The 27227-nt window shown below is 39.6% G+C and overlaps 1 protein-coding gene across 10 annotated transcripts in view; it reads right to left on the reverse strand.

The window, feature by feature from the left end:
- Window positions 1-27227, reverse strand: part of SHROOM4 (shroom family member 4) — a 283821-nt gene that overhangs the window by 73548 nt on the left and 183046 nt on the right. For all 10 annotated transcript variants that reach the window (XR_010125372.1, XR_010125373.1, XR_010125371.1 and 7 more), the window contains 2 exons: window positions 22762-22823; window positions 2658-3470 (listed from right to left, as the gene is read on the reverse strand). Coding sequence is in view for 7 of the 10 variants with exons in the window: in XM_063660273.1 (XP_063516343.1) it covers window positions 2658-3470; window positions 22762-22823 (875 nt within the window). In the remaining 3 variants the exon portion in view is untranslated. The remainder of the gene's footprint in view (window positions 1-2657; window positions 3471-22761; window positions 22824-27227) is intronic.

Genomic DNA, 27227 nt, shown 5'->3' on the forward strand with positions numbered 1-27227 from the left:
AATATGAAGGTCTGAACGTAGGGAATTCCTATCTACAAGAAAAATATTTAGGGTATGTGTGAAAGTTCTGTGTCAGAAGGTGTTATAAAGGAAAAAAAGGATGTGCTAATTGGAGACTCAGTTCCCCAGCATACACATCCCTGCATCACATTATAGTATATCATATTAGGCACTATGTTCTAGGGATCCTTTCCTTATCACCTCCATTAATAGGGAAGCGATTATAGGTGATCTGTGTAGTAAACATCAAAGCAAAAATCAGATTCCTTTCACAGAGCACTGAGAGGAAATGCATAGAGTCCATAAAACAAGCTATACCTATACCTGAATCAGAGTTATTAGACTCAAATAATACTTAATTATTCCACTAACTGGCTTCTGTGTGTATCCCAGCATTTTTTAACAGAACAGTATGTAGGTTATAAAGGTACTAGAGTTTAACTTGGCTGAAATTAGGATATCTTTGTTTGCATTTTAGATTCAAAATATTATGCATCTATATGTCCCTTACAAAATCTTAAAGCTGCTTCCTTCTGGCTAGGACACTGTCCTCTCCTAGGGTCTGGAATAGAATCTTCTTCAAGAGCCCAGAGATCTTGGGATGATATAGCAAGCATAGCGAGCTACCTGAGATCTTGTGATAAAGTTACTTTATCTCCCTGGGCCTCGCTTTTCTCATCTAAGACATGGAGAAGATGAATGGTAACTATTTCATAGGTTTATTTTGATGATTAAATCAATCATTACCCAAAGTGCTTAGAACAATGCAGGGCACACAGTAAGCAATCAAAAAAAATTAGCTATTTTGGGAATGATGCTGTTCCTTAAATCTCCATCACTCAAAGGAGCATCTAATTGTTTTTTAGCCACAAGCAGAGTTGTGTGCAAACAAATGTTTTCCGTTACATCCCATAGTCATTAGAAATAAATCTCTGGAGCAAGTTACAAGATCTCTAGTAATAGTGATTTCTTTCTGTCTGGCCAAGGTGCCAAGGCAAAGGGAGCTACATAAAGAAGGAAGAACCAGGGCCTGTAACTGCTGCCTCTGGTACACCTTGTCCTACAGGAGAGAAGAGGACCCTGTGACTCCTGGCCTATGGAAAGAACAAGATCTCTCTGGGAGAGGCTGCCTAGGAAGGCAAAATAAGCATGGGCTTTGGAGTCAGACAGCTCTGGCTTTGAATCTTTGCTGTGTAACTTGGAATTAGTTAGTTTCCTCATCTGTCAAATGGGGATAATAATGGCTGATAGGGCTATTGGGAGGATTAAATGAAATAGACACATAATGTCTGGCAGTGTCTGGTATATAAGAAATACTTAATAAATGTTCATCCATTCATTTATTTGTTCTTTCTTCTTAAATATTTGTTAAGTGCCTACTATTGGGAGGTCATTTTCCCTTTTCCCTGCTATGATAGATAACAATCACAGGTATTTTTCACAAAATGTTTTCTAATTACAATGAGAATGCTCCCCAGGTAGAAGAACAGCTTGAGAAGCAGCCACATGGGATCTAATGAAGGATTCTTAACAGTGCCTGGGAGCCAGGCCCTGTAAATGCTGTGCTTATGGCATCTTGGGCTGGAAAACTGATCGGCTAGCTCCAGATAGACAAGTCACAGATTTGTCTGTCAATAAAAGACATGATAACAAGGTACTTCTAACCGCAACAAGTCTCGGGCAAATTCCTGCTATACAGAGAGTTAAAGAAAGCACTTATAAGCCACCTGCCTCCCAAACCTCAGCCCCAGCAGAGAGTGGGCTGAGCTCTCCACAGGAGAGCAGGCGGAGCCGCTGACAGCCAGAGCACTGAGCAATAATAGCAATGATGGTCCTGGGGCTTTTGCTTTGGAGCAAAAGAAATAAAAAAAACACCCAACCATGCACTATAGCGCATGCAGATGACAACTGGCTCAGTGGAGTGAACAAACACTCACTGGCAGTCCTGCTGCCAGAACACACTCTTGCTTTGGCCTCCCTGCCCAGGCAGCTCACCCTGTCAACCACCACCTATTACACACCCACATGAATGCAAAGAGGCAGGTAAACAAGGAGGGGGAGAAAGTGGACGAGAAAAAGAATGTCCTTAACTATTGTAAGGAATCATCAAGGCATGAAGCACCCAGCCCCAGGAATACCTTTGATGCTGGTGGTTGTTGGGGGACGAGTTTAGAAGCCCAGGCTACTTGTCCTAGAGCAGAGGCAGGTCAGGTTGTGAGCTCGCCTCTTATTCTGGAGGGCAAGCAGAAGAGAAGGCAGGAAAAGTGCCTGAGCCAGGTTTCTGGGAAAGACCTAGTACAGGCAACAAGTGTTCAATGCCTTTGGGATCAGGGGCCAGAAATTGATGGATACCGTGAAGACACACTAAGGAAAAGTACAGTACTTTAATAAAGATATTTAGGGATAAGAACATGATATTTACTGAGCATCTACTATGTGCTAACCATGGAGCTATATCCTTTATGTAGATTATCTTAATATTCATGACAATCATGTGCAGCAAGTATCATTATACCCATTTTCCAGGTAAGAAAACTGAGGCTGGGAGCAGTTTAATTGACCAGCCTGAGGTCATCCAGTTAGTAAATGGTGGAGGTAAAATCCAAACCTGTGCTGCCTGCCTCTTCAGAGACCTAGTATCTTTCATATGTACTTACTTGGCGGGTTCAGTGGCTTCCTGTTCCGATGTCCTCCAAAGCCCACCAATGCCATAGTAGCAAGGGGGCTGGGCCTGCTCAGGTTGAGATCCCAAGTGCCCCCTTATTGGAGGCAAGAAATCACTGGAATGTAGTGCAAAGGATTCTTGCTCTGCTGGGACACTTTGTGAACCCTGTCTCGAGCCCTCCAGGTGGCCAAGGCTGAGGGGTTGTGGCTGCTCCAGGACCTCCTCAGGATTGAGAGCACAGGAACCAGAGGTTTCTGAACTGAAATACTGGGGTGGCAGCTCCTCTTCCTCTTCCTCTTCCTCCTCTTCCTCCTCCTCCTCCTCCTCCTCCTCCTCTTCCTCTTCTTCTTCTTCTTCCTCCTCCTCCTCCTTTTGCTTCTGCTGCTGCTGTTGCTGCTTCTGCTGCTGGGCTGCACGAAAGAGCCTGTACTTCTCCCAGTTAGGAGGAGGAGGGCGAGGAGGAGGAAAGGCCTTCTTCCTGGCTCCGAGAACATCTGACTGGGTCTCATCACCTTTGCTAAAGAGCTCCCTCCTATGCTGCCCCCAGGCCCGGGTGCTTTGGGGCTCCAAGCTGATGTGACTCTCTGAGAAGGCACGGCTGCGCAGTGGGTGGTGCATGGAGGCAAGGGAGCTCCCCTCCTCATAAACTGAAGTTTCCTCTGATTTTTTCAAAGCATGTTTGAAGTCTCCAAGGAGGTCAAGAGAAGAAATTGCTCGGTAGCTTGACAAGTCCAGTGCTGGGTTCTCAAGGCAAGGATGGAAAGGGGTTGCCCATGAAAAGCTAGTCTTGGAATGAGCCATTTCCCTGCAAAACATCAGATGAGTACTGAGAAAAACAAGCAAGTTGCAGATAGGCCCATATTTTGGATGACAACATTTCTACAAAATTTAAAATGTCCACAAAACAATGTAGTATGTGTAGTAAATGTAATAATAGTAATAATAATATAATAATAATGATAGCTAACACTTACTGAGCATATACTAAATACTAGGCACTGTTTAAGTGGTTTCCATGTCTTCACTTACCTAATCCTCACAATAACCCCAGGAGGTAGCTATTACTATTGCACTGATTTTACAGTTGGGGAAACTGAGGCATAGAGCATTTAAGTAACTTGCCTGGGGTCATAAAGCTAGTACATGGTAGAGCTAGGATTTGAACTTGAACAGTTTAGCTCCAAAGTCTGGATATACACATACTACCCCAGTCTGTTTATAGGAGTCAGATTGCATGTGCTGTTTTCTGGTGCTTACAAGCCTGGTTATCCTGCCTCATCTGTTGTTTTTGTTTGTTTTTCATTATAAAAATTTCGAATATTTAGAAATGTACAGAGATTGATTGCCATAATACCCATGTTCCTACCTATCACCCAGACTTAGTAAGTTTGAATACTTTGCCATTTATGTTTTATGACTTTTTCTTAAGAAATAATACCCTTCACATAACTCTCCACTTCCATTCCCCTATTGCCTCTCTAGATGCAACCTGTAATATGAATTAGATATATATACTTTCTATGTTTTTATACTTGTAACAAAAAACACCACACAGGTCATTCATAGTTATCTGCTGTTTTGGATTTAAAATATCTCCTTCTGGCCAGACACGGTGGCTTATGCCTATAATCCCAGCACTTTGAGAGGCTGAGGTGGGTGGATCACTTGTGTCCAGGAGTTCAAGACTAGCCTGGGCAACACAGCAAGACCCTGTCTCTAAATGTTTTTTTTTAATTAGCTGTGCATGATGGTGCGTGCCTTTAGTCCCAGCTACATGGGAGGCTGAGATGGGAAGACAGCTTGAGACTTGGAGGTCGAGGCTACAGTAGGCCATCATTGTACCACTGTACTCCAGCTGGGGTGACAGAGTAAGACCTTGTCTCAAAAAAAAAAAAATATCCTAATGCAATTCCAATCAGAATTCTCAATAGGAATTTTTAAACTACATTTAACTACAGAATTTTTAGAAAATTAACTTGTAATAAAAGCAGGATATAATATTAAAGAGTATTGTGCTACAGAAGAAATGGGGAAGGGGGTAAGGGATAAAGTATATTATAAAATAATTGTAATTAAAAGTGTGTTATTGATCAACAAAACAGAATAGAAAGTTCAGAAACAAAGCAGACTACCTATAAAAACGTCATATACATAATCTTCCCCCAAAAAGGAGATAAAGAAATATTATTTAATAAATCTTTTTGAGATAACTGCAAAGCAGTGCTTTTTGGAGCTACATCATATATTATAGACCAAAATAAAATCCAGATCAAGAGTCATGGATATGTGTGTGTGTGTATAATTTTAATATATTATATATGTTATGTGTGTGTATATATGTGTATATATTATGCACATATATAACATAAGAAAAACCTATCAGAAAATTAAAAAGACTTATCATTGCGAGGTGAAATAAGATTCTCATAAGCAACAGAAGAAAATCTCCAAATAAGTCCAGATTTATTTGAATATACATAAAAATTCAAACTTCTGTATAATAAAGACTGACTAAAGTTAAAAGACATCTCTTTAGCCTCAGAGTATAAAGAGTTAAGCCCTCTAAACCACAAGATCTGGTTTCCTGCTGTAGCCTGTGAGCAATCAGCATCATGCTAAGTCCTGCCCAGTGACAGGAAATTCCAGGGGTTCAATTAAATCATCATACAGAATATCCATTCAATAATCATGATGAAGATTGGAAATAGTTCTTTAAAAAATAATAATACACATAATAATAGCCAAACTCAGACAGAATGGAAGACAAAATGTCCTTAATTCTCCTCTTATCCCACCCCCATTCTGGTCAGCTCACCACTCATGTGGATCAGAAATTCATATCCAGACATACCCACTCTCTTCTCATTTGGCCTTTGCACACTTATAAATCATTAAGATTATAACGATCCCTTTTGTGCAAACTGTTCCACCTGGCATATTCTCTCTCTCTCTCTCTCTCTCTCTATCTCTCTCTCTCTCTCTCTCACACACACACACACACACACACACACACACACACACAAGGTGATGGACAAGTAGAAAGTAAAAAAATGACAAACGTGTACCAGGCAGAGAAGCCTTTCCTGACTACTTTATCAGAAATAGAGACAACTTATATTTAATTATCCTTATTCTACTTCATTCTTTGAGTATTCATCTTCATCCCCACCTGATATCACATCACATATCTATTTTTACTTGATTATTTTCTGTTCCAATCTCTAACTAAAATGTAAGCTCCATGAGGGCAGGATCTTGTCTGTCTCATTCATAGGTTTCTAGTGCCTGGCACACAGTAGGTGTTCAATAAATATGTTTAACAAAGGAATTAAGGTCAAAATTAAAGAAAAAATAAATTATGATACTCATTTCATACATAAGTTGAATTAAAGGCAAAATGCAATAAATAAGACAAAGAAGGGCACTATAATGTTAACAGCTAGAACACATGATGATCTACCTCCTCTGATCTTTTATGCACCAAAAAACACAGCATAAAAATTCTTAAAGCAAAATCTATAGCAAATGCAAAGGTAGAAAAAAAGTAGAAACAAAATATGAGACTGTTTCAGCTGATGACAGATCATGACAGTCAAAAACTAAGATAATGAGAAAATCTAAATTTCTTCATGTACTGAAACAGACTATATTTTTTTAATCAAGGGCCCATTGAGTATATTTTTAATTGGCTATATACTGAGCCAGAAAATGGAAGTAGTACAGACCATATTTTCTAATGACAATATGGTAACACTAGTAGTACAGACCATATTTTCCTTTTTTTTTTGAGACGGAGTCTCGCTCTTTCGCCCTGACCGGTCTGCAGTGGCGCCATCTTGGCTCACTGCAAGCTCCACCTCCCAGGTTCACGCCATACTCCTGCCTCAGCCTCCGGAGTAGCTGGGACTACAGGCGCCCGCTACGGCGCCCGGCTAATTTTTTTTGTATTTTTAGTAGAGACGGGGTCTCACCGTGTTAGCCAGGATGGTCTCCATCTCCTGACCTCGTGATCCGCCCGCCTCGGCCTCCCCAGACCATATTTTCTAATGACAATACGGTAACACTAGAAATTAATAGCAAAATGAAAATAAAAATCTTTAGCATGTAGAAAATAAACGGGAAAAAAATTCTTCCACTTTAGTCAAAGAGAAAATCTAATTTGAAATTGTTGAATGCCTAGAAAATGACAACAATGGAAATATCAGAAGCTAGAGGATATGGTTGACTAAAGCAGTAGTTAAGGAAAAACTTGTAGGCTGGGCGTGGCAGCTCACTCCTATAATCCCAGCATTTTGGGAGACTGAGGCGAGCGGATCACTTGAGGCCAGGAGTTCCAGACGAGGCTGTCTAACATGGTAAAACCCTGTCTCCACTAAGAATAGAAAAATTAGCCAGATGTAGTGGCGTGCGCTTGTAATCCCAGCTACTCGGGAGGCTGAGGCAGGGGAATTGCTTGAACCTAGGAGGCGGAGGCTGCAGTGAACTGAGATCGCGCCAATGCACTCCAGCGCTCCAGCCAGGTTGACGGGGTGAGACTGTCTCAAGAAAAAGAAAAAGAAAAACTTGTAGCCTTAAATACTTATATTAGTATGTAAGAATGAATTAAAATAAATGAATTAAGCATTCAACAAAAGAAGAAAAGAATCATAAAAATAAACCTAAAACAAAGCAGAAAGATAAAACTAATGGCAGAAATTAATATACTAGAGAACAAGTGATAGAATAATTAAAGCCAAAACCAATTCCTGAAAAGAAAATAAAAAACAATGAAACAGATTAACCACTTGCTAATCTAATTAAAAAAAAAAACACCCAAATGCACAAAATTAGAAATTGAGAAATAACCACAGTTACAGAGTAAATGAAAAGGATAAGAGAATACTTTGCTCTACCCCATAAAACAAATTTGAAAACTTAAAGTATTTTTCTATGAAAACAAATATTACCAAAACTGATTGCAGAAGAATGAGAATATATAAACCCACCAGTTACCATAGGAAAAAAAAAGTATAAATTTGACCAAAAATAGCACAATCACATAGTCTTGTGTTAATTCTACCAACCTTCAAGGAAAAAAATCTAACCAATGTTATTTACATTTTCTAGAATCTGGAAATCTAGAGAATAGAGAGAGAAGAAAAGATTCCTACATTACATTGATACTAAAACCCAGCAAACAGAACAGAAAAAGCAAACTAGAGACCAATCTCATCTGAGAATACAGATGCAAAAATCTTAAATATTAGCAAACAGAATCTAAGAGGATGTTAAGAAATATGATATACCATGATCAAGTGGGGTTCATCCTAGAAATGTAAGACTGGTTCAGTAATAGAAAATCTACTGATATAATTGACAACATTAATAAATCAAAGGATAAAAGGTACACAACAATTTCCCTAATGCTAAAATGTATTTGATAACAATTCAACATCACTTCCAGATAAAAAAAAAAACCTAACAGAAAAAGATGTCTATTTCCATAATACCATCATTATCATCAGACTTTTGTTTTAAAGTCAAAAGCCAATATTGTGCTTAATGGCAAAACACTAGAGGTATACCCATTAAAAACAAGAACAAGGCAAAGGTGCTCACTTTCCCCACTAATATTTAATATTGTTCTGAAAGCAATAGTGCAACTTAACAAAATAAAGATGTAAACATTGGAAGAAAGGGATATCTTCTCATTATGTATAGATGATACAATTATTTATCTGGAAAATTCATCAGAAACTTTTTTTTTGAGACAGAGTCCAGCTCTGTCACCTAGGCTGGAGTGCATGATCTCCGCTCACTGCAACCTCTGCCTCCCAGGTTCAAGGGATACTCGTGCCTCAGCCTCCCAAATAGCTAGGACTATAGGCATGCACCACCATACCCGGCTAATTTTTGTATTTTTAGTAGAGACAGGGTTTTGCCATGTTGCCCAGGCTGGTCTCAAACTCCTGGCCTTAAGCAATCCACCCACTTTGGCCTTGCAAAGTGCTAAGATTACAGGCATGTGCCACTGTGCGCAGCCTCATCACAAACAATTTTAAAATAATACCAACAACAGGAAAATTCAGTAAGGTGTCACGGTATAAAATTCATATATAGAAATCATCTTTTCTATATAGATGCAACAATCAGTTAGAATATATAATGGAGGGAAAGATCATATTTACTGCAGCAAGTATAAAGATAAGACGCCTAGAAATAAACCTAACAAGATATATGCAGGATCTATACGCAAAAACTTTAAAACTCTATTGAGAAACATAAAACTAGATGCACATAAATGAAAGGACTCACAATTTCCTAGCAACGATGACTCAACATTGTTAAGATGTCAACTCTAAGTGAATCTATAAACTTAATAGAAACTCAATAAAAGTGTCAACAGACTGCATTTTGGAACATTATTGTAAATTTCATATGGGAAAATTAAAATCGTAAGAATTATTATGAACAGCATGGAAAAAGTAGAGAGATGAAAGAGGGAAGACCAGCCCTACCAATTATTGAAATAATTCCTAAAGTTAGCAGTAAATAAGGCAGTCTCACAAATAGAAAGGTAGATCCATGGAATAAAACGGAGAACACTAGAACACTGAAGTCAACTCAAATGCATAGGGGAAGTTAGTTTGTGATGAAGCATTTCAAATAGTGGGGGAAGGATGAATTATTCAATACATAGTTTTAGAACAACTGGATAGCCATTGAGACAAAAATAAAGCTGAATCATCAAATCACTTTTTACAACGAAATAAAGTTTAGATGTATCAAGACTCAATTGTCAAAAAAACACCATAAAGGTACTAGAAGAAAACATTTTAAAAAATATAAAATAATCTTGGCAGGATAAGTTCTTTTTAAGTAAGACACAAAACATAAAAGTAATAAGGGAAAGTTTATAAATTTGACTTCCTAAAACTTAAAAAATTATGTCCAGAAAAAACACCATAAAGTCTAAAGGTGAAGATATACTGGGAAAAATATTTGTAACATACACAACTAAGAGTAAATATCCTTAATATGTGAAGTATGCTTACCAATCAATAAAAGGGACCAACAACTCCATAGGGAGAAAAAGGTAGAGTTCGCAGAAAAACACAAATGACTTAACAGTTTACCAAAAGGTGTTCAACCTCACTTAAAATTTAAAAAATGCAAATCCAAACAATAATGAAACTTTTTAAATAAAAAAAGTTAAAGAATTGATGAGGGTATAAGGAAACAGGTGATCTTATACACTGTTGGTGGGAGTTGAAATTAGCATAACTCCTAGGGAGGGCAATTTGGAAGGCAAAGAAGGTAAAATGTGCATATCCTTTGACCCAGTAGTTCAACTTCTAGGGATTTATCCTACAGACACATTCCAACAGGAACACAAAGAGATATCCATAAGGATATTCACTGTAGATTTGTATGTAATCACAAAAGACTGGAAACCATCTAAATGTCTTTCAATAGGGACTAAATAAAATAGGGAATATCTATATATGGAACACTATGTAGCTGTTAAAGGTGATGCAACAGATATATGTGTAACATAGAATAATCACTAAAATAAAAAAGCAGGATGTAGAATAGAAAAGATACGTAATATGTTCCCATTTTTGTAAAAAGGAATGTATATACATGCACACACGTTACTTTTCTGGAAGGATACACAACAAATTGCCAGTAATGTCTCTTGTGAAGACTTGTACTGATGATTTGGGATGAGATTCTCTTATTGTGTGTGTGTGTGTGTGTGTGTGTGTGTGTGTGTGTATACACTAAATGCATTTATTACTTTTTTCAATTAAAAATTAGTAAACAGAAAAATAAAGCATAAATCTGATTTTGTTATACATTTTTCTGCTTGAAGCCTACATTATTCATAAAATACAGACCCTTACTAGGATTTGTTAGGTTTCTTAAAATTCTGCCTTTCCTACACCTCCCACACTTCTTTTTGCCTTTACATGCTGTTTGCTCTTTATCTTCTCTTTCCGCCTCTTTATCTGACTTACTTTCAGATTTCCACTGAGATATCATTTCCTTGAGGAAGCCTTCCCTGACTCCCCCAAAGCATGGGATAGGTGCCCAGACTGTCCTCTCACAGCGCCCATTAATTTTCCTAGCACACTACTGCTTAGTTGTCTGCCCCTTCCACATAACCATATTGAGGGTGAAGGCCCATGTCAAGGTCACCACTATATCACTAGTATCCAGCACAGTGCCCGGCACACAGTGGGTGCTCAGTACGTATTTCTTCAGTGTGAAATAAATGCAGGTTTGTGTGACTATGGAAAAGAAGAAAAGGTAGATCTTTTTTACTGTAACCTCACAGCCCAGGTTGCCAGGCAATGGGAACAATGAGTAGCAGGTAAAGCAGTCAGCAGCTGTCCAATTGCTCCAGAATCTGATTGGGGTTTGTGTGTGGTGGGGGGAGGGGAAGTGGGCTGGAATTTATCTCGAGGCTGTCTTTGCATAGCAAGTCTGTTGTTTTTACCTAAATTGCGTATTTATTTGGGGTAGCACAAGCTAATGGAAATTATTTGTTTTTTGCTCAACCTTATCAAGCTTCCTAATTCTATTACTGGGCTGATTTACCCTATAGTGCTCAAAGAGCACCAGACTTCATGAGCTGCATGGAGCTTTGCTGCTTTGATCAAAGCTGGTGCCTTGTCACTGCCGTCCTTAGCTACACATCTCAAAAGATGAGGTGCTTGTCTCATGTAGGTGCTTTCATAAAATGCTGCTTCCTACTTCAACTGGGTGCCTGGCCAACGCCCTTCAGCCTTGTCCAATCATTTTTTCAGTTTTTGGTATCCAAAGATTAACAATTAATGGGTTATTGATATTTACCTTGAAACCTTTATGGTCAGTTCCCTTTTTCTTCATTCTGGAGGAGTTCTGGGTTTGTAGAAAAATAAGGTCAACTTTCCACTCTACTGGGCTTTTACCATTCTTTTTTCCTTCTCCCTGAAACTGGATTTCAACCACCTACCCTTTTTTTTTGACTGGTCATTTATTTTTTAGTCTAGGGTAGTTGTCTTCACAGAACTTCTTTTATATTTATTTTTTTCTATTTCTTGCATTTCAAAGCATAAATATGAGGATATTAGCTCATATAAGAAATTAATAAATATATTGCCAACATATGTTGAGGGTACATGCTTAAAAAATTCTTTCTGAGAAGGGTACATGATCCAACTTTCATTGGAAACCACTAGTCTGGGAAAACAGCTCATAATCAAAGTGGCTCCTCATTAGAATTACCCAGGAAATTGTTTAAAATGCAAATTCATAGGCCCCAACCCTAGAAATTGGGATTTCATACCTCTGTGGTGGGATCCAGGAATCAGCATTTTAAGCAATTCACCTAAAGGATTCTAACACAGGTGGTTCAGGGACCATATCATGGAAACAAAGGTTCAGAGTAAAAGGGTTGGGAGTGCTATGGTTTGGGGGTAGTTATTTGTTCCAATTAGGTTGGTTTCCAAACTATACATTCTGTCCCCCATCACTCACCACACACACTTGGTTGGCCATTTCTATCTCCTGTCCCTGCCTCTCTCCCGAACTTCATCTCCAATCTAGATTTTATGAAATGCAGCAATATCCTCAAAGGCAACAATTGGGCCAATGTATTGAAGCTGTGATGAAAACAACCCTGCTCCATGATAACAATCAAATTTACCACATTTTCTTCTTCCCTAACCAGGGCACAGGACAGGCAATAGAGCAAAGCAGAAAGAACACGGTGTTAGAAAGACTTGGGTCTGAATTCCAATAAAATTTAAAAATCTGACTCTATAACTCAAAAGCTGTGTGACCTTGAGCAAGGTATTTCACTTACCTCATTTTCAACAAAATACCTATCTTACAAATAAGCAGTCATAAGAATGAACTATGTAAAAGGGACCTAGAAATGATGCTAGGAACATGGAAAATTGCCTTCACAATTGTATGCTTCAGCCTTGCTCCTTGTTCGCATCAAGAGAATTGGACTGCACTCCCTGATTAATGTTCAACCCTGCTCAATAGCCAAGAAACCAGGAGACCTCAAGTCCCAGCCCAACCACATAGCTGACTAGCCAGGAGGCCCTAGTTTACTAAGGAGTTTAAGCCTGGACTCATTCACTCACTTTTCTTATCTACTAAAAAGGGAGATATAATAAAAGGCAAGTTTAGGGTTCAGAGCAGTGTGACAAACAAAAGGACTGGATATTCAAAGGTGTCTTGTTTAAGTACTAACTATGTGTGTCAGCCTTAAAAAAAATCTCCCCCCCCACCCACCCCCCGCCTCACCCCGGTAATAAACTCCAGAAACAGTTGGAAGAAAAGAACATGCCCTTCTAGGGACATCTGGTGCCCCAAGTCATGGAACTGTGACCCTATCTGGATGGACTGGGCACAAGGCAACTTGGGAATTGCTATTCTCTGCGTCAGCCCTCATTTTAAAACCACTGCCCTCCCACTCACCTGCCCTGTGTTGGGGCAGCCTGAGACTTGCAGAGTCACTTATATCAAGCAGGCAGAAGGAGACCAACTTCAGAAGGGGAAGGGCTACCCTTAATGGGATCATCTGGGCCAACGTGTGTACTAGTCATTCCTTCAACAAATCCTTGCTGAATATTACACTGTGCAAGATGACCACATCAAAGGGGAGCAAAATCAATGTTGCTCCTGTCTTCCTGGCTTTAACAATTGAAGCAAAATGGTGATGGTGAAAGAGAGGCTTCCATTGAAGGGTGTCAGCCTCAAGCCAAGGATATTGGTTGGCCTCTAGAAGTCCTATTTTCAAGGAGATCAGGCCTCCTAAATGTACAGAAATTTGCAACTCTGCTTTGAGACCAAGTAAGGATTCTTTCCTTGGAGTGGAGGGCAAGGAGCTTCATTAAGGAAAAGGAACTACCCTGGTTCCTTCCTTCCTTCCTCCCTTCCTCCCTTTCTCTCTTTCTTGACAGTGTCTTGCCCAGTCTAGAGTGCAGTGGCCCAATCTTGGCCAACTGCAACCTCTGCCTCCCAGGTTCAAGTGATTCTCATGCCTCAGCCTCCCCGTGTGCCACCATGCCTAGCTAATTTTTGTATTTTTAGTAGAAACTGGTTTTTGCCATGTTGGCCAGGTTGGTCTCGAACTCCTGACATCAAGTGATCTATCCACCTTGACCTCCCAAAGTTCTGGGATTACAGGCGTGAGCCACCGCACCCAGTCGACTACTCTGGTTGCCAAGTGTTGGGCCCTGTGTTAGGCACTTTCACGTATGTATTTCCATTAATCTTCACAACAACCATTATTGTCAGTTTGCAGATGAGACTCCTGAGGCTTAAAAAGGATAAATCATTTTCCCAGCTAGTAAAAAGCGCAGTGTCCAGACCTGCCTTGTCTGAGAGATAATCGCAGGGAAGCAAGGACTCCTGGGGTAGAGCAAAAGGTACTTGTGCTACATTCATCCTCGGGCGTCCATGAAGGCTTTAGCGCCTCACTGAGGAAAGGAGAGGAAGCATGAAAGCAAACTATGAGAAAGGGCTTTGTTGACATCAGCAAGGAGACTACATCTCCAAAACAAAAGCAAATTGCCTGCCAAGACCAGGGTTGTTCATCTCTTTTCCTCTTCCATGGGTTGCCTTTTCTTCTGAAGAGCAGATTTTCCCTTTTTGTTAAAATATTTTTTTTTGGCCTAATAGGAATTGAAAATGAAAACCAATATTTGCAGAGACTGAAAAATCTCCTCCTACCTCTTCCTCGGCCCTTTTGAAGTTTCTTGTTTGGAAACTTTATTTTTAAGCTCACCACAATAGCTTGGCATTCTAGAATCTCAGTAGCAACAGCACACAGGCCCAACCCGTCTCGCCTTTCCCGTCCCTCAGCAGCCAAGTGAGACTGCTCCAAGAGAAACAGACACTCCCAGGTTATTGCCGAAGGAAATATTTGCAAGATCCAGGAAGTGAGACGCAAGGAGGATACACAGGGAGGGGAGAAGGACCCAGAGAGCCTGTTGCTGCCACCCCTGCTTGCCCCCTGCGTCCACAGAAATTCAACTAATGAACAATTAGCTTGGCAACAACAAATGCAAGTGGCAGTGGTTGCCCTAAACCTTCTCTAGTCCTCAGGAGGCTGATGCAAAGTGTCCTGTGAAGAAATCAGAGAAGTCCTTGCTTTATTGGGGCTGTCCTGGGTGAAGCTTAGCTCCTTCTCTCCAATGACCCCAATCTATATTTGTTGTCAAGTAATGCATACATATGCAGTCACTGTGGTAGAGAGAAAATGTGCTTCTTTGTGAATAACAGCACTGAAATGCAAACCAGTGCTAGTGACAGAAATGAAGGGAAATGGAAAAGCCTTAAGAAAGGGATGGTTCTGAGGCAGATAATAAAATGTTTATTAGTGGGGGTGTGTGCGAGGGGGTACTATGTTGTAGTGGTGGTGACAAATTTGGAGATTCGTAGAGGTCTGGTGATGTCAAAGTTCTTGTGGATTTAAGTAAGCAAAAGTGCTAGTGGATGGCGAATTCTAGCAAACCCAATTCTAGCTAGCAGTGAGAGTAAGCATGTCTGGTAAGTAACATTGTCTGTCATTGGTACGGGGATTTTTTAAAAAGCCCTTGATCTTTAACTTCTCAGGTCTATATCAAACCAACATGGGCCACCTCTTCTTCAGATTTTCTTTTTAATTATAAATTCCAACAACTTGACATGTACCTAAAGAACTCCATGTACATTCATATCCAACTATTTACATTTTGCCAGATTCCTTTCTGAATTTTCTTTGTGTATGGCTACTATCAGATTAGATTCAACATGTGGTTTCATATTTATTATTTTTTTGTTAATATTACAACCACTCATTTCTGGGAAAGACCCAACATTTGTATACCTGTCACTGTTAGTGGCTATTCTATTTTGTTCCAAGATGATGATATATTAGATTGGTAAACTCTTTCCATGATTATAATAAGCACTACTATGAACATCTTTAAATAATTTTTTCCCCTTTTAGGTTATTTTCTTGGGGGTATTCTAGGCCAAATAATATGAACACATATTTCTAGATTGTCCTCTAGGAAGACTAAACCCAGAAACACAAACTCTTGTCACATTTTTCTAGATTGCCCTCTAGGAAGACTAAACCAATTTATATTGTTTCCAGAAGCACGTTTCCTCACAGCCTTGCCAAGGTAGCATTTTACAATTTCTATTTATTGATTTTTTTAATTGTTGATAGTTTAATAAGCAGATTATGATGCCTTGAAGTTGCTTCTATTTGTACTTCTTTAATTGCTAGAGAGGTGGTACTTTTCCATGCAATGATTTTACTCCCTTTATTGCCTCATGTGTAAATTGCCTGTTCATTTTCCTTGCCCATTTATGAAGCTAAATCTGAAAGCTGACCTTCTACCCATTTTTATATATATATTTTTTGGACAGGCAACTGTTGGCAGTGATGCTGATCCCAGACATTTTCCTCGTTCTGTTGCTTAGCTTTTTATTACATTTTGTTGTACAAAGGCTTCCCCCACACCAACTTTTATATATTTGAATCCATTGATCTTGTCTCTGATGATATCCTCCATTTAACAGACACAAATTTATCTTCCATCCACAGCTGGAATAAATATGCGATTCTACTGGTCCACTTTCTGTACAGTATGTGATATGAATCTAAGTTAATTATTCTCCATATTGATATCTAAAATTCCCAACATTTTTTAAAGAAATAGTAATTGCTTTCCCCAGTTCAGGGTTGCTTCCAATGTGTTCTATATTCTTAAAATAGCTTGAGTCTGTTTCTAGAAGCTCTTTTTTAATTTCACTGTTTGACTTTTTTTAACCCACTATCATATGGTTTTGATAATTGTTGCTTTATGATAGGCTTTAAAATCTGATAGAGTAAGTCTGCCATCATTAACTTTTAAAATAAATGTACTCTTTGGTGTTTCGGCACACTTACTTATTCTTCCAGATAAATTTTACTATAAATTTGACAAGTTCTATAAAGTATCCCATGGTGACTCTAATTGGAGTACATTATGTCTACACATTAAATTTAGGGAGAATTGTAATCGTTACTATATTCAGTCTTCCTAAATTAAAGCAAAGTATATACTATGCATTTATTCATATTATTTCTCCCATTAGAGTTTTATAATTTTCCTTGAATAAGTTTTGTGTGCCTGGCGTTAAATTAATACCTAAGTATTTAAATTCACTTAGTTACACTTGTGACAAATCCTTCCGAGCCTCTGAAGGCTGCATTCTTCTTAGGTAGTAAAGGCTTCCTGAAAAGTGTACTCTTCCTAATTAAATCAGATTCAACTCTGAATTACCCATATTCTTTCACTCAATCAGTAAATAGGAACTCTGTACTGGGTATTTCACACTCTGCTCATGATGTGGTGTGACAAAGGGAAGGAAGAGAACCCTAGGCTGAGAATGGAAAATCCTAAGTAGAGCTCTAGTTTGGTCACTTTACTTGTTGTATAATCCCAGTAGTAATGGGCTCTGAAGTCAGATGCCTGTTTGACCTTGGGCAAGTGACTTTAATCTCTTTGTGAGTCAATTTCCTCATCTGCAAAACTGGGTCAATAAACAGTAATGCTCTCATGGGTTTATTATAAATAATAAAATACTTCATGTGAAATGCTTACAACAGTGTCTGACACAGAATAAACACTCAATAAATGTTAGCTATTACACCTGTTGTTGCTGCTGTTAATGGTATAATACCTTTTCTGAGTCTTGGCTTCCTCATCAGTAAAATGGGAAAAATAAGGTTTAACCTCAGTGTTGTTGTGAGGATTAACTGTGGTCATGCATATAAAAACACCCTACACATTCTAAAGTTCTGTGCAAAGTGAAAAAAAATGGAAAGGGTCACAGCAGGCAATCAAAGGTACAGAAAACCAATAGAGATAATCCAGAAAATAACTTATTTTGGCTTTTAAATATATCACAGTAATGTAGCTTTTTCTCCCAGTAGATCTACTCACCATTTTTATCCCTCCTGCTAATATTAAAATTTTTACATTCTCTTTACGGAAAACCAAGTAACAGTGGAGGAAGACAACTAAGAGTATAACCACCTGAAATTATCAATTCATTGCAGGCTTCCAGGCAAAGAGAGTGGCTTAAGAATACACATTTGATTTTTCCATCTACACTCATCATTCCAGTTGTTACAGAAATAACATAGTAAATGTTAAAATTTGTGTGTGTGGTGGTGGGGGAAGGTGTGAGGGGAAACTCTATCAGGATTTCTCCTCACAGATGTCATCTATGCCCTGGACATTTCCTAGTCCTTCTCATGTTTCCTGAGACCTTAATTGGGACCTGCCTCTTCCATCTTCAGTGTCAATACTTCCTTTTCTATTGAGCTTTCCTTTCTGTTTTAAACTTAATTCAGTTTTCTAGATCCTGACTGAAGTTTCATTTGAACTGGTGGTTCTGAAACTTAGCTTGCGTCAGAATTGCCTGGAGGGCTTGTTAAAACAGAGATTGCTGGGCCACATCCTCACTTTCTGAATCAGTAGGTCTGAGTATGGCCTGAGAGTGTGCATTTCTAACAAGTTCTCAGTTGATACTGAGGTTGCTGGGCCTGGGGCCACATTTTGAGAACCACTAAATTAAACCCAATTGCTCCCTCTATCATCCCATTTCTCTCTTTCCTTTTCCTAGCTAATTTATTATTTTTAAACATCTTCCTTTTTAAACATTTTTTTTCTTTTGAGACAGAGTCTCGTTCTGTCGCCCAGGCTGGAGTGCAGTATCACAGTCTTGGCTCACTGCAACATCTGCCTCCCAGATTCAAGCGATTCTCCTGCCTCAGCCTCCTGAGTAGCTGGGATTACAGGCGCCTGCCACCATGCCTGGCTAATTTTTATACTTTTAGTAGAGACGGGGTTTCACCATGTTGGCCAAGCTGGTCTCGAACTCCTGACCTCAAGGGATCTGCCGGCTTTGGCCTCCCAAAGTGTTGAGATTACAGGTGTGAGCCACCGCGCCGGGCCCCTTTTTAAACATTTTAAAAACCACACAGTAACAATTAATCATTGTAGTAAAATTAGCCAAAAGAAACTGGAACTCTCTTTTGCTGGTGGGAATGTAAAATGGTGCAGTTGCTTTAGAAAACGGGCAGTTCCTCAAAAAGTTAAACAATAAAATTACCATTTGGTCCAGCAATTTCACTCTTAAATATGTACCAAAGAGAATTAAAAACATAAATCTACACAGAAACTTGTACATGAATGTTCATAGCAGTAATATTCACAATAGCCAAAAGGTGAAAACAACCCAACAATCCATTAGTGGAAGGACTAGTAAACAAAATATGATGCATCCATACAATGGAATATTATTTCGAAATAAAAAGGAACGAAGTACTGATACATGGATGAACTGCTAAACATTATGCTAAGTGAAAGGAGTCAGGCATAAAAGACCACATATTGTGCGATTTGAGTCATATGGAGTGCACAGAAAAGGAAGATCTATAAAGACAGAAAGTAGATTAGTGGTTGCTTAAGGTTGAGAGTGGGAATGGAGAGCAATGTCTAATGGGCATGAGGGGTCTTTTTAGGGTGATAGAACTGTTCTAAAACTGGATTGTGGTGATGATTGTACATCACTGTAAATTTACTAAAAATCATTGAATTGTACACTTAAAACAGGTACATTTGTGATGTGTAAAGCTGCTTGCATTTCTTCTCTGTGCTCCCCCCTTACAGACCACCATGCCATCTATTTTCTATGCCTACCGCTTTACTGAATTTGCTTTCTTGAAGGTCACTTGTAATTCCAAACTGTTAAGGACATTAACAGTCATCTGCTTATCTTCTACACTGGCAGATTTCTCCTTCTACTACTTCAGCTGCTTGACCCTTCAGTTTCCTTTGTTGATTCTTCTTCCTCATCCTGTCCCCTGGCTGGGTGTTTGACAAGCCTTGAAAGACTCAACTTGTATCTTCCACTAACTTCAAATACAACATATCCCAATTCAAACTTAGCAGCATCTTCACCAAACCAGCTCCCCTTCTCAACTGCCCCATCTATGCCAATAACATTCTCCAAGTCACTGGGGCTCAGAGTTGATTTTTATCTTTTTATCTTTTTTTTTTTTTTTTTTTTTTTTTTTTTGAGACAGAGTCTCGCTCTGTTACCCAGGATGGAATGCAGTCATGTGATCACAGCTCACTGCCGCCTCGAACACCTGGGCTCAAGTGATCCTCGCACCTCAGCCTCCTGAGCAGTTAGGACTACAGGTGTGTACTATCTCATGCTTGGCTAAGATATATTTCCTTTTTTCTCCTCAAGTTCTAGTCACCAAGTTTTCTCTACTTTGCCCTCAAAAGGTGTCACATATTTGTGAGCAAATAATCTGAACAGATTATTCACATGAGAAGCAATACAGATATTAATATATTAATTACACACACAAAATATTCAAACTAGAATGATCAAAGTAAGCAAATTAATACTATAATAGGTCCCATTAAACTGTATGGCATTAGAAAAAGAAAATTTTCAATGGTGACATAATTTTGGAAAACTGGTATTCTCATATATTGCTAATGGCATGTAAAACATCCCATGGGGAAAACAGTTTGGTAAGATCTATGAAGAACCATTAAGAATGTTCGTATTCTTTGCACTAGTAATCCCAACTCCACATAATTGTTTTTAATGACATAATTCAAAATGAGAAAAAAAGCTATAGTGACTCAAAATATTTCTGCTGCATTACTTTATAATACCAAGAAATTGGAAACAACCTATTTACCCAACAATTTGGGAATGATTAAGCAAATTAGAGCACATTAAGCTGGTGAAATATTATACAGCCACTAAAAATTATGACTTGAGGAAGCCTGCATAGCAACATGAAAAGTTGTTTACCAAGTAATGCTTAGAGAGGAAAAAGAAGCAGGGCACACAAAATTACATCTACATGGTTATTATAATCATGCTTAGAAAAATCTCTATACCTATAGATAAAGCTGACAGGGAAATGAAAACAACCAAGGTGTTAAGGTGGTGACAATAAGGTTATTTTTTTCTTCTATTTTTAATTTCCTGTAATATTGTTTTCACAATAACCAAACTCCCCTCCCCCAAATATCAGACCTATTTATCTATTCCTTCTGCTCCATTTCTATCGCGCCTCTACCTCCCCAATCCAGGGCCACATTCTGTCATGGCCAGATCACTTCTCCTAATTGGTCTCTCTTCAACCCACTTAGGCTGCAAACACTGCAAAGTTGCCTAAAGGGCCACATTTATCATACTACTTACCTGATGGTAACCTTTCATTGCTCCCGTGTTTGTGATCCTATCTAGGTTTACCTAGGCTGGTCTACCTAGGTTGGTCAAGGCCTGCCTAGGCTGGTCCAGTGCTTCACTACTCAACTTTCTTCTCTGCTGCTGCTCTTCTTCTTCCTCCTCATTACAGATAACATTTCCTGAGAGTTTATGGTGTCAGGTTTTGCTCTAAATGCTTTACATATATTAATTCATTTAGTCCTCATAACAAACATTTGAGATAGATACTCTTATCCCATTTTATAAATAAGGGGGGAAGGGAAAGAGAGAGAGGGAGAGAGGCAGGCAGGTAGGCACTTGCCAAGGCCACATGGCTAGTGAATAGAAGAATCTGGCTTTGAACCCAGGCAGAACTGACTCCAAGGCCAGAACTTAACCAGTGGGGATTATTCCTCCAACACACCCTGCTTAGTCTCCTCTATGGGCCTTTCCTCTTACAGCTACCAACCCTCAGTTGTTTGTATCCTCCAATGAACTTAAATAGGGTACAGTAATAGTTACCACGTGCTACCCCCTTACCAGGTGCCAGGTGCTTCTTAAGCCCTGTATTTGACAGGGTTTCATCTTCTGTCAACTTGTGTGAGAAAGTAAAAGCTGGGCTTAATTCCTAGCTTATCCCTTTACTAGCTGTGAGACCTTGAGTAGATTCCTTAGGCTCTCTGACTGTGATCCTTTATGTGAGTTAGCAATTCTCAAACTGGATCCCAGGACCAGCTGCATCAGCATCACCCAGATGCTGTTTGAGCCTGTTAGAATGGCAGGTTTTGAGCTCCACTCCCCACTTACTGAATCACTCTCAGGATGCAGGGTCGGGTCCAACTATTTCTCTGTGTTTCAATTGTGCACTCAAGTTTTGAGACCCACCGCTCCAGTTATAATCATACCTACCTGACAGAGTTGTTGGGAAGATAAAGCGTAAGATAATATGTGTAATTTGGCTTGCAGCACATAGGTTGTTTGGCAAGTGGTAATTTATTATTATTGCCATTTAGCTTTGTGTGGGTTAGTCTTCCCTGCTCAAGCTGTGGGCAGGCACTGTGCTTCCTGCTGTTCTTTTGCTCGTATTTCTCACCTTGCCCAGAAAAAGGCAGGACCTATACTAGGTTTTCAATAAAGTCCTCTTATTTCACTGACTAATCAGTAAAAGAACCATTTCAGAGAAACACTGTAATGTAGTATAGTGTCCCTGAAGCTAGACCGCCTGGGTCTTAGTCAACTGATTAGCTGTGGGACTTCAGGCAAATGAATGTATCTCTGTGTGTCTCAATTTCTTCTCTCTGTCAAATGGAGAGACTAATATTACCAACTCCGTAAGGTCATAGTGATAAATACATACTTGTAAAATGATTTGAATGGGGTCTAGAATAGAGCACTGTGTTCAAGAAATGTTAGCTAGCATTATTACTTTTGTGTCATTTCACCCATTAATGGTGGAGGAGGTTCCATTTCTTCATTTGGCAAGCAAATGACAAATACCTCTCGAGTAACTTCTCTGTATCGGGCACTGTGCTAGGTACGAAGAATAAAGCTATGACCAAAGTATGGTGTCCTCTCTCAAGGGTCTCAGTCTAATAGAGGAAACCTGCATATTCCAAAATGTCCTAGAAATCAGTTTGGTCTGTACCCAGCTATCTAGGAGTGCGGGGGGCAGGGGGACAGGCTGAATTATATCTATGGCATCAAGCCCTTAGTCTAGATACCAGGCCAGTTTCCTCAAAGGAAACTAAGCAAACCAAAGACCTTAGCAATTTCTATAGAAGCTCCAGAGGCACCAACCCACCCCAACTCCCTGAATGCTCACTTACCTCCCTGACTGGCTGGTCTTCCTGTTTCCTGTTATTGGATTCCATTTGTCCCCAGGAAATTCCTGTAAAGAAAAATCCTGATAAGTTAGAAAGCTTTGAGCAGCCAGGTATCTAGATGGCCTCAAAAATGTGAAGAGGTCAGGAGCCGGTGTCTGGCCCAGCCCCCCAGCTTGTTCCTTCTACTCTGCTATGCAGGCTGAGAAATTTGTACCTGGAGGGCTGCCTTTCTGTCGGGAGGCTTGCTAAACTGCTGCAGGCATGCAGAGGCTAAGGGAGCACTTAGGGACCTGGACACCGTGGTCTAGAAATGCTATTTCCCTCTTTCTCCACTCCCCTCCCAAACCACATTAAAAACCAGTTTAGTATGTTTGCTGTTTGCCCTGGCTCTTGCCTGCACAGAGAGATGGAGGTCTTTTTGTTTGTTCTGCTGGGTGAACCTGCTCATTCCTCCTGCCTCTTCCAACAGAGAAAGCATCCTCTTGGAAGTCCTGACCCTTGAGGGGGGCTTTGAGGGCAGAAGCTCCGGCTGCAGCAACCGTCTCCCCAGGTGAGGCAGAGGGACAGCAGGTATGCCAGCACGCCTCAAACTGCAGTGGCTCCTCCTCCTCTGCCCACATCTGCTGGCAGGGGCTGAGGTGGGCCCATCTCTGGGGAATATGAGTGCAGGTTGCCACAGTCCCTACATTACAGGAGCAGACTCTCTACCCTGGGCATTTTTTCCTTAAGGGCCATGTCCAAGCAATTCTTTTTTTTTTTTTTTTTTCTAGGCCAAGCCATATGTGCCATTTGTAAAACTGTCCCTGCCTTCCTATTTTAGCTCCAAACTGAATGCAAATTAGCCTTTTAGATTCTCTCTTTGTATCCAATACTCCATACCCAGAGACTCAGAGTTTAGTTCAATGGGAATGCACAGTTTTTCCTAAATTTCACGGATCTTCCAAATTCCCTCTTTCTCCAATGCTACTATTATTAGTCCCATTCAAAGTTTTATTACCTTTGCCCCAGTAGGTCTCCCTACTGGAAGTAAGACACCTGGTGAAGCAGAATAAACACAGATCCTTGGCGCAGTCACACTGGCTAAGACACTTAATAGTGGTGTTATTTGAGGTTATTCATATTACCTCCTTGAACCTCACCTCAGTTTCCTATCTGGGTGACCAGTAGTGATGATAAATAAGATATGCAGAGAGAACTCCTAGCACATTGCTTGGCACATAAGAGGCTCTGGATGTTAGCAGCAATGGAAAAGTTGAGGTTTATTTCTTGGCTTCAGCTTTTAAAGGACCAGAGCAGTCCCTGCCTATATCTGGCATGTCAGAACAGCTCTAACCACTTGTACTTTAGACTCTGCCTCGATGCCCTTGTGAGATGTTCCTGCCTGCAAAGACACCATTACTTGTTCAACCACAGTGGGGGCCAGGATTTCCTGTCCATGCCCTGTCTAGCCCTGTGCACGTGCTCAGTAAATAGCAGTGGCCAAACCAAAGTCCTATACCAACTCCCAACCACCTTCCCAGGTCCACAGTATCATTCTACTTTTTTTTCCCTAAGCCACATAGGTTCCTGGTACATTGCTTGCACCCTTTGAACCAAAGAGGCAGTTATCCCCACGGCTTGTTGCAAATGGAGATTGTGATGGGAACTTGCTGTCCCAGTGGAAGTGATACTGCTAGAGGGCATCTGGCCACACTAGAGAGGGCCTGGGCTTTGCAATCAGCTTATGGAGAGGCAGTGTAGCACAGTCAGGAGCTTGGCCTCCGGAGCTTGATAGCATGGATTCAAATCGCACACCTGCCTTTCACTTGCGGCCTCAGGCAAGCCATTCAACTTCTCTTTATCGCAGTTTCCCCAACTATATAATAGTATAATCACGATAATAATATTGCTTGAGAACTCAATGACTTGATACATGTAAAGCACCTAGAATAGTACCTGGTGCCCAGTAGACACTGAGATGCTAGTTACTGTCATGTTATTCAAATTCTGGCTCTGCTACTTGCTAGATGTGTGACCTCTGAGCCTTGGCTTTCTCAGCTTCCTCAGCTGTAAAATGGGAGATCCTATTATAACTTATCCCATACAATTGGTAAGTGAAATAATTTGACAATGAATGCAAAACAAGCTGGTATGAAGGATGTGAGTGCATGCTGATTTCAGTCTTCACAGCACTGAACAGGAGCCAATTAGCTCACCAACCTCATCCAGGGGCATTAGGAGCAGGATCTCCGCCCTACTTCAGATAGCTACCACCACAAGTACCTTAGTCATCAGAGCTATGGCATCTTAACCCATGCTGCAAGTTTTTCCCATTTCTTGAGGGGGGTGGAGTAGGAGTGGAAGGTTCAGATGATGGGCAGAAATGGGCATGTGGTGTCTCCTAGGCAGCCATCCACATGTCTGAATGCCTAGTATCTAAGCAGACCTGCTTAGCTGGTCTAACAAGCATTAGGAAGCCAAGGTATCCCTCCCTCAGAGTACAAAAAATAGAGGCATGATATAGGCACAGCCTCACCCGCATGCATTACTGCTGCCAATTGCTGCAACCTGCAAATCGTACCTCCATCTCTTATAGAGTTGCTGGTCCTGGGCTGACACCACTGCAGTCGTCATCTCCTCACTTCCCCCGCCCCACTCACCCCCAATCTCAGCCCCCTTTGTCTACTGTCTATCTGTGAGTCCTTCTTCCAGCAAAAGTCTCTCAAGCTAAGCCAAAATGTCCCTTTAAGAGGTGATAACTCACTTATAAGATGATTACAATCTGGCAGTCACTGCTCTGAGTCTTAAATGTGTTACATCACTTAATCCCCACAACCAACTTATGAAGTAGGTGTTGTTACTACCCCCATGCTTTCAGATGGGAAAGCTTAGGCATTGTAAGTTCGGGGGAAGAAATTCAAAACCAGGCAGTCTGGTTCCAGCTTCGGTGCCCTTAAAACCATTATTTTATATTTCCTCTCCTCTTTTTTTCAACATTATGAATATATTCAAACATACAAAAATGTTGAAAGAAGTTCACAGTGATCACCCATATACCCAGCACCTAGATTCTACAATTAACATTTTGATATATTTGCCTTATCATATATCTATTTACTCCTCTATCCATCTACCAATCCATCTTAAATTCCTGGTGCATTTTAAAGTAAGTTGAAAACAACTATATCCCCATAAATTTTAAAATGTAAATGAAATGGACAAATTTCTTGAAAGACACAAACTACTAAAGCTTACTCAAGAAGAAATAGATGACCTAAATGTCCCCAAATCTATTAAAGAAATTGAATTTGTAGTTAAAAAGCTTACTACCAAAAAACCTCCAGGCCCAGATGGCTTCAATGATGAACTCAAGCAAACATTTAAGGAAGACATTTTATACAAACTCTTCCTGAAAATCAAAGAGAAGGGAATACATCCCAACTCATTTTTTAAGGCTAGCATTACCTTGATACAAACAAACAAACAAAAAACAGAAAAAGATGTTATAATAAAACTATAGACTAAAATCCCTGATAAACATAAGGGCAAAATCCTTAACAAAATATTAGCAAATCTAGTAACATATAAAAGGATAATACATCATGACCAAGTGGGATTTATCCTGGCAATGCTAGGCTTCTATTTATTTTAAAAATCAATCAATGTCATTCACCATATCAGTAGACTAAAAGAGAAAAACTATATGATCATCTCAACAGATACAGAAAAAGCATTTAAAAAAAAATACAACATCTACTTCTGATGAAAACTCTTAGTAAGCTCAGAATAAAAGAGATTTTCCTCAATTAAAGGGCACCTACAAAAAAATCCTACAGCTAACATCAAACTTTATAGTCAAAGATTAAGAAAAAAGCTATAATGTCCACTCTTACCATTTCCTCCAAACATTGTATTGAAGGTGAGAGTGCAATAAGGCTCTTCTCTCTCCCAGAAAAGGGCATGTACAGGAGAAAGGAAGATACAAAATTCTATTTGCAGATGGCATGATTTGTGTATGTAGAAAATGTTTTATAATCCACCAAAAAGCTATTAGAACTAATAAGTGAGTTTGGCAAGGTTGCAGGATACAATGTCAATACACAAAATTCAATTATATTTCTATAGACTAGTAATCAAGAATTTCAACTTGACATTAAGAAAATAATACTCTTTATAATAGAATCTAAAAACATAAAATCTTAGGGACAAATATCCCTGGTGGTTGAGTGGCTAGGATTCGGCGCTTTCATAAAATCTCAGGGACAAATATAACAAAATATGTACAAGATTTGTATGCTGAAAACGTAAGTTGAATACAGCAGTATACTTCAAAAACACTTCAGCATACATATTAAATAAAGTTTAATATTTGTTTACAACATTTTAAGGCAAAATTTACTTCCAGTGAAATGCACAAATACTAAGTGCATTGGCTGTCTAGGAGCCTTGCTATACATTTGTTGAGTTCTGACAGGTACATATGTTTAACT

This window comes from Pongo pygmaeus, chromosome X (assembly GCF_028885625.2).
Source record: "Pongo pygmaeus isolate AG05252 chromosome X, NHGRI_mPonPyg2-v2.0_pri, whole genome shotgun sequence".
Taxonomy (NCBI): domain Eukaryota; kingdom Metazoa; phylum Chordata; class Mammalia; order Primates; family Hominidae; genus Pongo; species Pongo pygmaeus.